The 15,826-nt window shown below is 28.1% G+C and overlaps 2 protein-coding genes and 1 long non-coding RNA gene across 8 annotated transcripts in view; 1 reads left to right on the top strand and 2 right to left on the bottom strand.

Annotated features, from left to right (window-relative positions):
* LOC126549674 (uncharacterized) overlaps positions 1-194 on the bottom strand; it is a 30,397-nt gene extending 30,203 nt beyond the window's left edge. Inside the window, exon 1 of the long non-coding RNA XR_007603800.1 lies at positions 113-194. This is a non-coding gene — a long non-coding RNA (uncharacterized LOC126549674). The remainder of the gene's footprint in view (positions 1-112) is intronic.
* LOC114120585 (uncharacterized) overlaps positions 1-3,118 on the top strand; it is a 33,699-nt gene extending 30,581 nt beyond the window's left edge. For both annotated transcript variants that reach the window (XM_027982547.2, XM_027982540.2), the window contains exons 5-7: positions 776-926; positions 2,187-2,402; positions 2,899-3,118. In XM_027982547.2, the coding sequence (XP_027838348.1) occupies positions 776-926; positions 2,187-2,402; positions 2,899-2,990 (459 nt within the window). In that variant the 3' untranslated portion in view covers positions 2,991-3,118. The remainder of the gene's footprint in view (positions 1-775; positions 927-2,186; positions 2,403-2,898) is intronic.
* A 301-nt stretch (positions 3,119-3,419) lies between these two features.
* LOC114120600 (A-kinase anchor protein 17A) overlaps positions 3,420-15,826 on the bottom strand; it is a 36,656-nt gene continuing 24,249 nt past the window's right edge. The window contains exons 1-8 of one of the 5 annotated variants that reach the window (XM_050199646.1): positions 8,621-8,782; positions 8,500-8,560; positions 7,205-7,428; positions 6,496-7,131; positions 6,175-6,382; positions 6,045-6,107; positions 5,904-5,988; positions 3,420-4,324 (exon numbers count right to left, since the gene is read on the bottom strand). In XM_050199646.1, the coding sequence (XP_050055603.1) occupies positions 3,771-4,324; positions 5,904-5,988; positions 6,045-6,107; positions 6,175-6,382; positions 6,496-7,131; positions 7,205-7,428; positions 8,500-8,514 (1,785 nt within the window). In that variant the 5' untranslated portion in view covers positions 8,515-8,560; positions 8,621-8,782 and the 3' untranslated portion in view covers positions 3,420-3,770. Of the gene's footprint in view, positions 4,325-5,903; positions 5,989-6,044; positions 6,108-6,174; positions 6,383-6,495; positions 7,132-7,204; positions 7,429-8,499; positions 8,783-15,826 lie in introns of those variants that run through there. The other 4 variants (XM_050199648.1, XM_027982566.2, XM_027982558.2 and 1 more) reach the window with 4 other exon arrangements.

Here is a 15,826-nt window from a genome sequence, read left to right as displayed (position 1 = left end):
ATGTAATGTCCGTTAAAAGAACCGCAGTTGTACTGCTGTTGTTTAAAAAATATATAATATATAGACCATATGGTGAAATATATGTGACTAGTAGTAAATCTTATTCACTTACCTTGACGTTGACACGTTGACACATCATCCGGAAACGGTTTTGTTCAAACCGGAATTTTGAAATGATAAGACTCGTAGTTTCGCCGAAATGTTATTTCACTGTATACTTCACAGTATAGTACAGGCACTCTCACAAATTGAAAATCGTTTTGAATCGAACGGGACAACAAACGTTTTCTTAAGATTGAGTAGGTAATGACTGAGGAAAATATAACGAATACCGGCTCTCAAATGACATATTATACAGGTAACACGTCAACCGGGAGCGAGGTTACCACGGTCGCGCTTCTCTGCTGAATTTCCCACGGGTACCCTAAAAGATGGCGCAAAACTAAAATCAAAATTTATTAGGCAATAGTTGGTAACTCGTTTTGTATTTAAATATATATATTATAAATAAAAGTGTATTGAATTCATTCTTCCTTTCTAACTCCTTATTCTATATAAATCGTTTAAAGGACGCCACTAGATTATGTGTTTATGCCTGCAGGAGTGCAGGATGGTATACATACTACATTACTACACTACTATACACATTATTATTATCATTAAATATTATAACGACACATTAACAGTGTAAAATATCTATTGAATTATAATATATCATAATAAAATATAATATTAACCAAATATTGTGTGTTTTATTTACTCGTACACCGTATAGATCCTTACGCTGGTCAAAACGTGCGAACCAGTGGCCGAAATGAGGACGTGCCGTTCGCCGAGGGACTGGTCGTTATTGGCTCTACAAAACGTCCGCACCGGCAAGTCGCATTACCTGGTCATCTGCAGATGTCCGCACACCAGTCTGCTGGGTATGATAAATGATTTAAAAAGATTAATAGATATTAACGTGATTTAATCAAATTATTCACAGCCGTATTGTAAGAACAGGGTATTCTGTTCTCAAATAATAAATGTACCTATTAAAACTCCGATTTTTAGAAATGTTACCATAATTATGGATCATATTTTAAATATTATACTTAGATTTTTTATCCTATTTTTATGGGCCTTATGACGATTTGAAAATTGTCAGGTGATACTAAATTAATACTGATTTATCAACATTTTAGAATTTGTAAAAATTGTCAAATAGGTATAGTAAATACTAGATTCAATAAGAATTTTTTAAGAATCATCTAATTAACCTTAATACCTATGTAGGTATAAATTTTAAAACTATCAGAAACTATAAATTCGAATTTTAATTTAAATTAGATGTATAAGATTTTCAAAAAAATCATTTGATTTTCAATTTACAGTAAAAGATTAAAATCATTAAAAAAAAAATGTTTGTCAGCCACTACAGGGCCCTTCTTAAATTGTATAAAAATTCAAAATCATTAAAAATATTATCTTCATATATATTAAGAAATTCCAATAATTAGAATTTGAGTAAGTTAAATATTAAAGGAAAAATGGATGTAAGCATGCTTATGTAGTTTTCTTGCACAATGTACATGGCAAGCGCGTAGTTACGATGTCCATCATGAAATTCAAAAAAACTTTTTTTACCCAGTTTTATTTTCTGTACGTTATCTAATTGTTATTTTCCGAACTAGAAATATTTCCCGATCGAAAGTTTTAAATGCACATGTATATTTGGAACCCACTATTCAATATATGTATAATGAATAGTTCCAAATGTTCCAATAATAGCAGGATGTGATAATTTACTTGTTTGTGTAATACCATACTGAACAGTGGCGTATTTTTAATAATTTCTTATTGGGTGGAGTTTTCAAATTTTAAAATCCTTATCTAGGTAACACAAATTGCAATATTAAGATAACGCAGCGATACTCCACACCAAAATAACTCAACTATTCTTAGATAGTTATATAAACAGTCTATGTCTATATCGTTAAATTAGTAGAAAATCCGTTATAAAATATTTATTTAACATTAAGTAACTTTTTTTTTCTGGGGGGCGGGTTGAATCCGACCCCCCCCCCCCGTAAATACGCCATTGGTACTGAGTGTACTGTGGTATATTTTTTTCGTTTACCTACTTACTAATGTTTACAATTTTTATATTAAACTTATTTAAGTCTTATCGTATTTTTGTACAGAAGGTCCAATGAGTCATGACCAGCCGACGTACGCCAGTGTCCCCGGTATCAGAGTGTACGGCATGATGTGTGTGACAAAGAATGGTGGCGGAAGTAGTCACCAGACTACGTTGGCGCCACCGCTCCATTCTAGCCCAGCGCCGATAACCAAGCGAAGGGCTAGACCCCTGAGGACTCCCCGATCGTTAGACTCCTACTACAGAAGTTCTTCGAAAAGTAAGTTAACTATTAAATCGAAGTTCGATAGTGTTAGTGTGATATAACTGATATGTAGCAACTTACTACCTCACTACAGCTTTTATCCATAAAATATACTTGTAATTAGGGTAAAAATTATCCATCGTTTATTAATATCAAAATTTCAAGTCACACTCATTGATATGAGTATTTCCTTATTATATTTTTAATTTTCAGTTATTTATTCAAGCCCCTTATTTATATCAGGATAGGCAATATATAAACAGCTTTTGTGATCTACTTACCCGTTCGCACAATGCATCTCCATTATATTTTTTCTAACATAGGAACACAATTTTTTTAACGTACCAAAACCTAAGTGCCCTATCATGTTTTTATAGCAAGAGAATAAAAATTGAAATTTATAATGTGTAATATTAATAATTAAATTACGAAGACTATTTATTTTATTTTTTTTAAATTTAATTTTATTACAATATTATAGTGTTTTCATAAGCTTTTAATGTTTTTATAGGCCAATTGTCGCCACCATTCCCTTGGCGCAGAGCCATGCAGTTTATCAAATCAGTGCAATTAGAAGAATCGCTAAAAAGTAAACAGTCTTAGACTATTTGTCATCTATAAATACTGAAAACAGTTGAATAAAATTAAAATTTGATTAGCAAATACATTATATTATTTGTTATTGTTCAATATTGAAAATTGAAATAATAAAATGTAATGAAGCCGCTCAACTCTTTTCTTTAACCTAAAAATAATGTATTAATTACTTTTTTTTAAATACATACAAATAATATACAAGTATACAATATAGATAGAATTAATTTTTTTTTTACAATAAGGTGCTTTGTGCGTTTAAAATGTTCTATTGTACATAGCACACCGGCTAAAATTAGTTTTATTTATTTATTTATTTATTTATTTACTTTTATTTATTAGATTATTATTTATGTAAATTCATGAATACATAATATTATTAATTTAAGTATATTTATTTATTTTTTTTATATAAGTATATATAAATACAATACAAAATAAACTTTTTAATGTGATTTTGAATATATTAGTAATATTTTTACAAAAATTAAAAATAATTTACAGCAACATCTTCAAGTAATTTTGTTACTATTTTATGTTGTCACGTCATAATTCACAGGGCAAACAATTTTACATATACCTAAAAAAATAGGACATGTAATATCTGATTATACCTCTTCAAATAACTACCAAATGTCAGCACTGGTTTCAAAACACATATAATAAATAAAAAATAATAATACATTTTTGTTTACTTTAAAACCAAAAGTATGATCGAATGGTTTTAAATAAAACATCAAAAGTCATAAAAACAAGTTTTTCTATTCTGATATTATTATACCCAAAATATTACTTCTTAGATTTCTTTAACTTTTTAGTCTTCTTGTTTTTACTTTTTTTCTTATGTTTATGTTTAGAACTGTTTTCTATTGTTTTTTCTGAATTTTTATTTATACTTTTGCTTTGACACTCACTTTCTGAATGACTTTTGTGGGTTTTTTTAGGACTCTTACTTTTTGAATGACTTCTACTTCTAGAATAACTTATTTTTGTACGACTTCTACTTCTTGACCTAGTATAACTTTTACTTCGACTTCGGCTACGGCTATAACTCCTAGAGCTTCTACTGGATAAAGAACGCTTTCTTTTTCGGCTTCGACTACGACTGCGACTCCTGTCATTATCTGCTTTTTTATTAAGTTTTTGAATATACTTATGATACTTGTGTCCATAATTAATCAACTGCATTGGATCAAACATGGGTGGCATTAAGTATGCCCCACGACCTAAATACTGATGTGTGCCTTTACCACGAATACCTCGCCAATTTCCTCGGCCTCGACCACGATTATTTTGGTCATTGTTATGACTACGATTCTCAAAATCATTACTATTAACAGAATCTGAAAAAAAAAATCAAGTCAACATGTAAAACATAGTTAATAAAAGTAAAATAACAACTAAAACAGATATCACATAAATTATATCCTGATAATTTAGTGTAGGCATTGCATGATGTACAAAAATGGCATATTGTAAATTCAATAACAACACAATGTGTAAAAAATTAATATACAGGGTGATTCTTTTATCAAACAACACTCATTATTTCCAAAAGTATTCATGTTTTTGAAAATATTTTTTTACATAGTTTCTAATTGTTAAAAAAACAACATTTTTATAAAAAAAATTATATTTTTAAATATTTTTTATCCTTATTATTTTTTAAGTTTTTTACTTTTTTGAATGACAACATAAATTTTTAATTTCTTATTCCAAAGCAGAATAATTTTTTGAGTATTTCGATACATAAAAATCGAATTTAGGGTGAGTAGTTTATGAGTTATACTTATTCAAAGTTTAGACAAGCGGAATAGTGGACAAACATTTTGCAGGGTAACCCCGTACCACTCCACTCCTCGCAGCTAAACTTTAAATACGTATAACTCATAAACTACTCACCTTAAATTTGATTTTTATGTATCGAATTACTCAGAAAATTATTCTGCTTTGGAATATGAAATTAAAAATCTATGTTGTCATTCAAAAAAGTAAAAAGATTATAAGGATAAAAAATATTTAAAAATATAATTTTTTTATAAAAACGTTGTTTTTTTAACAATTAGAAACTATATAAAAAAGTATTTTCAAAAAAATGAATACTTTTGGAAATAATGAGTGTTGTTTGATAAAAAAATCACCCTGTAAATACAAAAGTATGTATTATCAGTAAAATAAATTGTTTATAGATTTTCTTTCAACTTAGTATAATTTTAATCACACTAAGAATGGATTTATTGAAAATGTGTCAAAAAAATTAAATGGTTTAACATTTTAAACATAATTAAATAATTTTTAAATACAGCAAGTATAATAAAATGAATTTGGATATGTTTTCTCGTCATCCAAATAAAAATGTAATGAATTTACTTTACTTTTCAATAAAGAAAGCTTCTATATTATTTTTACAATGAAAACAAGTACATGGATTTTTCACTTATTTCTTATTAAATATCAAACAACGAAAGTAGAGTTAAAAAATTATATTTCAAGAAGAATTAATTAAATTAAGCAAAGTACCTATAAGTAAAAATGTTATCCTAGACATTGAAAACTGAATAGTGGTGAATCAAAATTTTAAATAATATAATATACTCATTAGACATTATTAATATTTATAGTATTATTTTTCTCAATTTTTTGATACTCAAAACAGTAACAAATAATGATTTTAGGAAGTATATATTAAAAATATTTCCAATTAAATTTTTGTGTCTTTGGAAAAGTTATAACAAATTGTTGTTAAATGTTACAAACAATTAATTAATATTGTTAGTTGTTACAGTAACAATTACTACCCAACACAGTGCATTTATGGATTGTAAAGAATTATTCAGATTATTTAGTTTAAATATAAAATAAAATTATTAACTTCTTAGTAGATAAACTAATTAGTTATTAGTTATTACTAATGAAATTTACTTTTTGATATTTTATTCTGAAACGGTTTCCATTTTTCAATCATTCTTTGTCTGAAAGAAGACTCAATATCTCTGCATTGAATGTTCTAAAAATTAATAAATTCAAATTAAAAATGTACCAATGTTATATTTCATAACTTACATTTGAATTGTCATTATTTTTTTCAGATTTTTCTTCCTCATTACTTTTAGAATTAATTTTCAACTAAAATACAAAAATAAATTAAAAATCTAGATACTAATCAAAATTATTTTTAAGGTTTTAAATTTACTTTGATTCTTGTAAATAATTCTCCCAGTAAATGAATAGCTTCTAGTTTTCTTTGTGTTTTTAACAGAAGTCTTTCTTCAGATGCAATTTTTTGATTCATTACATCTGCTTCTCGATCAATCAAACGCTTTATACGTATAGCTTTACGTTTTTCTTCTCGTAATTTACGTCTTTCATTTTTTTTTTCCAGTTCAAAAAGTTTTTTTTTACTAAAAAATGAATTTGAAAATGAACACTTATAAATTATATATACATATATATGTCATTAATTTATAAACTTAAATGAATTTCAATTTAATAACATAAGGTATTACTATCTTACTTTTCTTCTTCTCGTTTTTTTAACTCCTTTACTTTTTCTAGTCTTTCTGTTTCTTCCATAACTTTTTTTCTCATCAGGAAACGATCACGGCGCTCATTTCTCTTTGTTATTGCACTTAAAGTCATATGTTTTGTTTTATCAAAGTCCACTTTGATGTTAGCTGTTAGAGCTTTTGTACCCGTGATAAGAGCCAATTTATTACCTCTTAACGAATCCATCGCTTTAGCAAAAGCTGAATAGTCTCTAAATTGTATGTATGCATCACAGATTCCAACTCCATGAATAGCTCTTGATGGGTCAGCAGCAGGCAAATCAACCCGAGCTACTTCACCAAATCCATTGAATATTTTTTTTAGAATATTTTCACTAGGGTATTTTTCTCCGGATTCAGTTAACCACTCCAAAGGTAAATTTTCAATGTGTAAAGTATCAGGACGCTCACCCGGTTTTAGTTCATTCATATCTTTACTATCACGAAAATATGAATCCCAATTATGACGAGTAGGAAAATCTGGTTTACATTCAATAGCTCGCACAGTCAATAAATGAGAAAATCCGGGAAATTTTATTCGCCTATCACATAAACGGGATAATACAATTGACAACCTTGAACGGTCAGCTAGTTCTGCATCGAATCTAAAATAAAATCAATAAGATTTATTTATAAATATAGTTTTTGAAAATATCTACTATAAAAATACCTACTAACCTTATCAATTCCGAAGATGTTTTTGCTACACAAAGATGAGAAAACTTGTCTGGATCTATCCATTCTTTTAAACGCTCCATGATTTGCCAATTGGAAATTGTTGTTTTGCTTTTGCCATCCAGTTGAACAGTGATCAAAATCCGTGCAAAAGGTTTTAAAAATAAATTTAAACGAGGACATAATGGAATTGCGTCTGATTGATCAGTTATTGTTTCAAATATAGCCTGTAATAAAATATATCCTTGGGCTATATGAAATAATTGATAAATAAATAATTAAGCCAATTAAGGCGGCTGCTAAATTAAAATACAAATTTTTACCAGAAGGTAAATTATAAACTGTCTAACTATAAAATGTTAATTTAAGAGCACTGTTCACCAATATTTATTGTAACAGAATAACATTAAAGTAATAACAAGTTAAAATTCTAGTTAATAATTAGTAATTTAGTATGGTACTTAAATTGATTTTTTTTTAACATTTTTATGGTAAAACTAAACAGAAAATTAATAAGTGATAAGTGATAACTATAATAAATTTCCATAACTTAATTTAAAATTAATGTATTAAGAAAAAAGGTAAGTATTCAACTACAAATATCAGTCACAAATATAAACCCTAACTCGAAAAGAAGAAAAAAGAATAAGATTCTGATGTATTATTTATTCGGTGAACTTATCTTAGAAAAGAATTTCATGGTAAAATTCTTTTATATTTAAGGTCAACCACCAAAAAAAAATGATACCAATTTATAACATTACTTTAGAAAACGTACAACATACAAAATTATGTAGATATAATGATTTATTAATACAGTTTACAGTTTATAAATGTATTTTAGAAATCAATATTATTATTAGTAGAATCTTTATAAATATGAATAATGGTAAATTTATAACCAACAGACAGTAACTAGTATTTATTATAATTGTTCAAAAAATAATAATATTTTAATAATTTTAAGAGAATTGCACTGAATATTAATATGTGATTGCATATAAACTATAAATTTTATTTTATTTTATTTCTTAAACGTGTCGTAACTGGTTTAAATTTATAAATTTAACTTTGTCTAATTAAACAATATCTGAACAAGATATGATATTCTTTGAATTTTCATAAATATCTTGCTAACAAATAATCACAGCAAAATCTTTATTTACAGATATTTATCAACATCAAAAATTTCTTAATATAATCGACTATGTTAACAAATCAAAGATTGACCTATATATTTTTTATTAATTTTTATAAATATATTGTATTAATATTGTTGTTTAAAAAATGTAATTAACCTGTTTTGAGTTCATTTTAACGACTATTACATAGTCAAATTAGGTAGTCGAAATTCTGGTCCTAGTTAATGTAAGACTTATAAATTATATTACACACATTTCATTATAATATAATTCTTACTCTTTAATGACCCTTGATTATAAAAATACACAGATGCACTGATACGTAAAAAAACGTAAATAATTATGAATATACAGGAAATTAAGCAAACAGTTAAAATAAAAGTTTAAAGTAGTTCTGTAAATGAGAAGTGCGATGTGTAAAATGTAAACAGTTAAACAAACTTACGATTTCATGTAAAGAACCAAAAAAGGTATATTTAAAAAATAAAAATGTTATAGGTATTAATATTTAATAATATATTATTAGTATTTAATCAAAATATGCCGAAGTATTTTTGTGATAAGTTATCATTTATCAATGTTACCAACATACGATTTGCGGTACTCCATAATATTATCTTGGGCTAGAACCAGGTTTTGTATGCGGTATGCCGTGTTTTCCAAACAGGAGGTGAATCCACCGGTTTATTTCGCCTCGTAAATTAAATAGATACAATTATTATTACTTAAAATTATGGTATATACTCTGCGTTTTCCGTCACCAGTCGGATATTCCATCCGAATTTGAAGACACGTAATCATGACTTAATAACCTATTTTATTATTTCAGAGTTCGCTAATCACCCGAATACCCGATCACAATGATTACGTAAATTGTATTGGAACAATTGCAGTTTAGCTACAAAACGATTTTTTTTATTTTTTTTTTTTATTGACATATATGTATTTCAACGAGTTATGAACGATGGTGCTAAAAAAAAATATACACAGATAATTATTTTGGAAGTTATATCCTTTCAACGTTTGCGATTTTACGTTTTTACATATGAGCACAACGATGTACTTTTCTACTGCGCACCGCGTCTGTAACGAGTTTTTCAATGTAGTGAGTAATAAACTAATAACATAAAGATTATTGTATTGAATAGGTTATACATTTTTTTGGCACCATCTTCTTAACTCGTTGAAATAGGTACACATGTACAATGTTTCAAAAAAAAAAAAATCGCGTGGTAGCTAAACTGCAATTACACCATTGTATTTGATGGAAAACTCTACGAAATACGATGTAAATAATAAAAGACAACTTTGTCGATATTTTGATAAATTATGGAAATAAAAACTAATAATTTTAATTGATTCAAAATTCACATCAAACACAATAAGATAAGCTATAAATTATAATAAAGTATAAATAATCGTAGTTGTCATTGACCATTTTGACCAAATAAACACTACTTTGCTATGAATAAACCAAAATAAAATGATAATGGTATTCAGTTTTGACGAAATTGTTAAAATTCAATAGCTCGATTGATCATAATTCATAATATAACAAAATATTGTATTATAGTGTATATTAAATATTCTAATCAAAAACAAAAAATAATAAAGCCAATAAGGGGGGATTTGACCCCCACGTCCCCCCATTGAATACGCTAATCGACGTAATGTTTAACATTATACGCATGATCACAGTAGTGCGGCAACATTCGTTATGGCAAGTAAAAGAAAAGCATTATGTGTTGATCAAAAAGTCGCTTTAATACGTGCGATAGAAAAAGGTGAAAAAAAAAGTGATGTCGGGAAACGTTTTGGATTCAACCCATCTACTGTCGCTACTATCTGGAAGAATAAGGATAAAATATTGCAGGCTGAAACAAAAGGAAGTTCTTGTAAAAAAATAAGAAAACCGAAATTTGAAGACTTAGACCAGGCCATGTTGACGTGGTTTCATAAACAACGTTGTAACAATTTACCTATATCTGGGTCTATTTTGAAAACTGAAGCTCAACATTTTGCTCAACAACTTGGTATTATAGATTTCAAGGGCTCGGAAGGATGGCTAGGAAAATTTAAACAACGTCACAATATTGTCTGTGGGAAAACAAGTGGAGAAGCACTCAATGTCGACTTGAATGTTATTAACAGCTGGCTAATTAATATGTGGCCAAAATTGAATGAAAAGTACACTCCGGATGATATTTTGAATGCTGTTGAGACAGGAATTTTTTTCAAAATGGCCTCAGATAAAACATTAAAATTCAAAGGGGAAAAATGCGTGGGAGGTAAACTTTCTAAAGAACGTATCACTATAGCAGCCAATATGAGTGGCACTGAAAAAAGAAAGATTATTATGGTAATAGGCAAATCAAAAAATCCCCGATTTTTTAAAAATATTAAACGGTTGCCAGTCACTTATAAGGCAAATAATTCAGCGTATAATATAACAGCAGAAACTATACGGCATTCTTTTCGCCATTCTGGACTCCGAAGTAGTTTTTTCAAGGCTGAAGGAGAAATAGAACAATTTGAGAAAGAAAATGATACATCATTGAGTGAGTGCATTGTTCAGTTCAATACTCCGCATACTATTACTCCTGAGAATCTACAATACTATGCAGAAATAGACGAGAACCTAGTTATAACAATATCGTTAACTGATGAAGAAATCCTAAACGCAGTGACAAAAAGTGAGGAGGAGCAAAAGGAAGATGAAGAGGAAGTACAGCCTGACGAAGTCATAATATCAAGTACTCAACAAGCACTTGATGCGACTAAATTATTAGAAAAGTGCTTATTGTTTCATGAAAATGATTCAAAGTTATCCCAAAACATGGGAAAAATTCATAGAAAAATACAAAAACAATATTGGCAAAATAAAAAAGTCCAAACTTGAAACTAAGATGACAGACTATTTTAAGTAAGTAATACTATAAAAATTACATTGTATTTAATATAATAATAATAATTTAATTTAATTCATAAATATAATATAATGTAAAAACAATGATGTTTATGATATATAATATTACATATAGTTATTATATACCTTTATACATAAATAATTAAAATTTTGTTTTTTATTTAAACCCTCTCTATAATGAAAGAAATCTCTTGGTCTCTTCAGATTCGTTATAAAGAGTTTTCACTGTATAATATATTTAACAGAGGTGAACTATGGGACTGTGCAATCGACCCCTAACGTACAAAATAACTAACACCTAACTTATAAAAATATCTTATAACACCTAATTTTTTTTTAATTTTTTAAATGTATCATTCAAGTAAAAGATTTTTGTATTTTTTTTATTGCGTGATTTAAGTTTTAATCCCCTTAAATTCCATCATCATATATTCATTATAAGATAACAATTTTTATTTTTATTTATACTTCTGAAAATAATTTATGACAAGAATTTCCAAATAATTATTTAAAAAATTATAAATAATATAAAGATAAAAATATAATTTATGAAAAAAAAAAAAGTTGGTCAAGTGAGTAATGCTCTACAGTACAGTAGATATCGCATTCGACTTCCAACATAGAGTAAGTCATTATAATTTGTGTGTTAACTTTGAATACAATGATAGGTAACATTATACAATACATACGCAGGGCCGGATTAAGGTTTTTGCCACTCATAGGCTAAAATAAATTTACCACCTAATTAACAAAGGTAAAATTTGCTATTTCGTTTCGACCATTAAAATTTGCCGCTCTATAGGCTTTAGTCTGTACAACTTAAGCGGTAATACGGCCCTGTATATACGAAAAACGATTCTGAACGGAGATAACTTGTCAGCTCAGGATATATAAATTTTTCACTGGTGAAAAGGGTGGCTTATTTTTTAATTAATGATCTAAATACCTCAAAATTAAATCATGTACAGAAAATGCCAATTTAAACAACAACTGGTGTATGTTTAAAGTTTTATGACTATAATAAAAATCTAAAATGTATAATGTATAATGAGTAATGACTAACAAGAATGACCTGAACAGACTTACATGTTACGTAATACGCGGGGAATCAAATTTGTTTAAAATTGATTCCAACTTAAAATTAGCACCAAATCTGTCAATGGAAATTTTATTTCAATAATACAATTATACAATACACGTTGAGTTATGTTATATCGGCCCGGCTGATATAATATAAAACTGGCCCACTGTTCAGAGACACATTTAGCACAGCGGCCCAATCCACCCTTCATATTTACGAGTATACATACCTAGAGGAAGAGAGAGAGGTAGCAAACGTTATTTTCATTTGATAAAAAACAATAAGCTAATTTATAAGATGTCATTAAGAGATATTATCAACATACGCTATGGTGGTCATCATCGATCAGAATTGTCAACTATATATACGTTAATAACACATTACGCGTATAATTTTCAGCCAGTATTTCAGTGTAAAAATAATTGTACGGGTAATTATTTTAATTTCGTATAGTAACTTCTGACGTCAGAACTATTATCGGCTGTACCTCGGGTGAACTGTTTGACCACGGAGTCCGGTGTGACTGTAATATATTGTAATATAGCTAGTTGACATGACATTATGAAATAAACGTAGCTATGACCGAAAGTAATTTTATAAATACGCGTCTGTATGTCGCGCGTGTAGAACAAATTGTTGAGGGAATTTAAAATACAATTAATTTTTTTCATTAAATTAGGTTTCATATTTTTTATTTTAATCATAAATCCTAATGTATAATATTGTATGCTTAACATAACAAGTACAACTTATCGCGATCATAATTCATAATAATATCATTGGACATCTATTGATCACTTGCTATCGATGTATCATATTTTACTCATGAAAAAAGTAAAAGATGTGCACAAAAAGATAGTACGTATTACGTATATACCTACTTAAATCAGTTGGACAAACAATATGATGATGAAATAATTATTTCAAAAAACAATATTTTAACAAGTAGTATTATTCATTTTATAAATTTAATATTATACAGAATTTTAATTCAACAATAATATTAGTTCTTACCTATTCAGTGTATGTTCTTACACACTAATATACATTAGCATCCAGACACCCGTTAATCGAATAAATAGTTCTATAAACTTATAAGTTGTACCAACGATTTTATTCTTATTTGTAATAGCAAACTTAAAATTTAAAAAGCTATCACCAAAACCGGCTATAGTATTTTTTTGAAAATAGGTGTCAACGTGTTACACGATTACTTTGTCTCCGAATAAATTGCTGTATCGACTCAAAAGTTGTAACAAAATTGATTGTGATTAGAAATTTTTACAAATAACATAACAATCAATAGTACATTTTATCTTATGGATTTAAATTTGTTGCGGACTAAAGGTTCGATTTTCTGTAACGTCTGGACACGGCGTCTATGCCGTCAACTACCAGACCAGATTAAGGTTAGGTTAGGTCTAAGTTAAATGGAAACGGAAGTTAATAAGACTAGTTAAAGAATATAGATAATAGATAATATAGTATTATGAATATTTATTTTGAAATCGGCTGTTACATTTTTTTGGATCAAAAGTACAATTTTTTTCTCAACATTTATTTTGAATATATATTTTAAAGCATATGTATAAGTTTCAGAGTTTTTATTCTTCAATAAACAAAAAACAAGAGGTACGTAAAAGTTGTTATTTAAGACTAGGGATTCCGAACTCCATCTCAATAATATAAGTAGAAATAGATTTGGTGAAAATGAAAATCACATTTTTGGCGGAAACGATGACCTTTCATTTTTTCGATTTTAAAATCATGATCACAAAACGTAAACTATGGTCTGACAATTATTACTAAATTATAAATATACTTATTTACATTATGTGTCCAACAAATGTTCTTTGGTAGACGCTCGGTAGGATGGTATCAATATAAGGAGTATACAGGAGGACGAAGTGCGTAGCTCACAGCTCACACGCGGAATCAGAAAATACGAAATTCCCAAATTTTTGTGTAAATGTCGTATCATAAAGAAATATATTACAGAAATACGTTACGTAATTTAAATTTAATATATTTCCCTCCCCCTCCCCAATTGAAAAATCCTGGGTATGTCAGTTGCTTAGTCGCTTCGCTTGAAAATAATTAAAATAAAAAATTGTCAGTACATTAATATTATAACTTTTAAGATAACAGAAAAGTGGCACTAATTTTACGATTGGAATGTTTTTTTTTTTTAGATGTAATATATAATAATAATTATCACAGTTGTTAAACAAAAAGGGAATATTTCATCGAAAGCGTGCACTGAGAACAACTAACTATACTGGTCGCCATGGATATGCGTAAGGTTTATTATTTTAGAACATATATAATAATAATATATAAGTACACGTTTTCGTGGCATAGTGACTGTATTGTTGTTGACTACACGACGTGCTCATAGGGCGTTTCCTTCCTCTGGAATCGGTAATTCGACGTTTATCCTAATGTCTGGTGATTTATGTATAATATACCTATAATAATATCATCCTATTCACTATTTTGTGAACACCACAATTTGAAATTCTTATCAATTGCTAATGATTTTCGTGTACCTAGTAAGACTATACATCGAGACGAGGGTGACTTTTAAAATTTCACTGGATTTTATTCGGTTAATAATAATAAAACAAAACTTCCCCATACGTAATATTATACAACAGATATAACGATTGAATACAATACTTACACATATAAAATTAATAATAATATTTATAATATTTTTTTTTATGTCTAAGTATTATAAACATAAAATGTTAGCTGCTTGTCGTACCGTTTATAAAACACTTGTACCTATATTATATAATATACACGCCACCTTTATTTCGATCGTCGAGCGAGTGCCTATTATATATTACATACTCGTATCATGATATGATAATACCGAAAGCTCGATAAATTCTGTACAAACATTTAATGCTTAAACGAATCGAGCGTGTACGAAACGAACGTGTACTTACACGAATCGTAAATATACACACGCACAACCGCATGTACATACATTTGGAAATAATTACGCCTAGATTATACACAGTTACACCGAAACACACATCGGATCTGCAGTACACGACCGACAATAAACGTATTATTTTAGTTTGACACGTGGATTTTGTGAATCGTACAGCACACACTTAACAGGTTTAGCCGTTCCCGTATTGTGTAATATGTTTATGCCATCTTAAGCAGTGAATACCTATAAAAATGTTCCTCTGTTAACATCATTACTATACACCATTTTTGTAATTTTGTTAAACTAAAAAATATATTTAAGACATTCGACGCTTTCGTGTATTTTATTGTTATTGAAATAATTGTCAGGAAAAAATTGTATTTTTCTTTTTCGTTCAAATCAGAAGCTCGTATTAAATACTAGACGGGAAGTGTATTAGATCACTGCAGGTGTTTTGTAGTACATATCCTGGGAATTTTACATATTTTAATGCGTAAATACGCGTTTAAAAAACCGCGCAATCGGCAGTTTT

This window comes from Aphis gossypii, chromosome 2 (genome assembly GCF_020184175.1).
Source record: "Aphis gossypii isolate Hap1 chromosome 2, ASM2018417v2, whole genome shotgun sequence".
NCBI classification, from domain to species: domain Eukaryota; kingdom Metazoa; phylum Arthropoda; class Insecta; order Hemiptera; family Aphididae; genus Aphis; species Aphis gossypii.
Note: the sequence above shows the minus strand (reverse complement) of the source record. Positions and strands in the feature narration are given on the sequence as shown.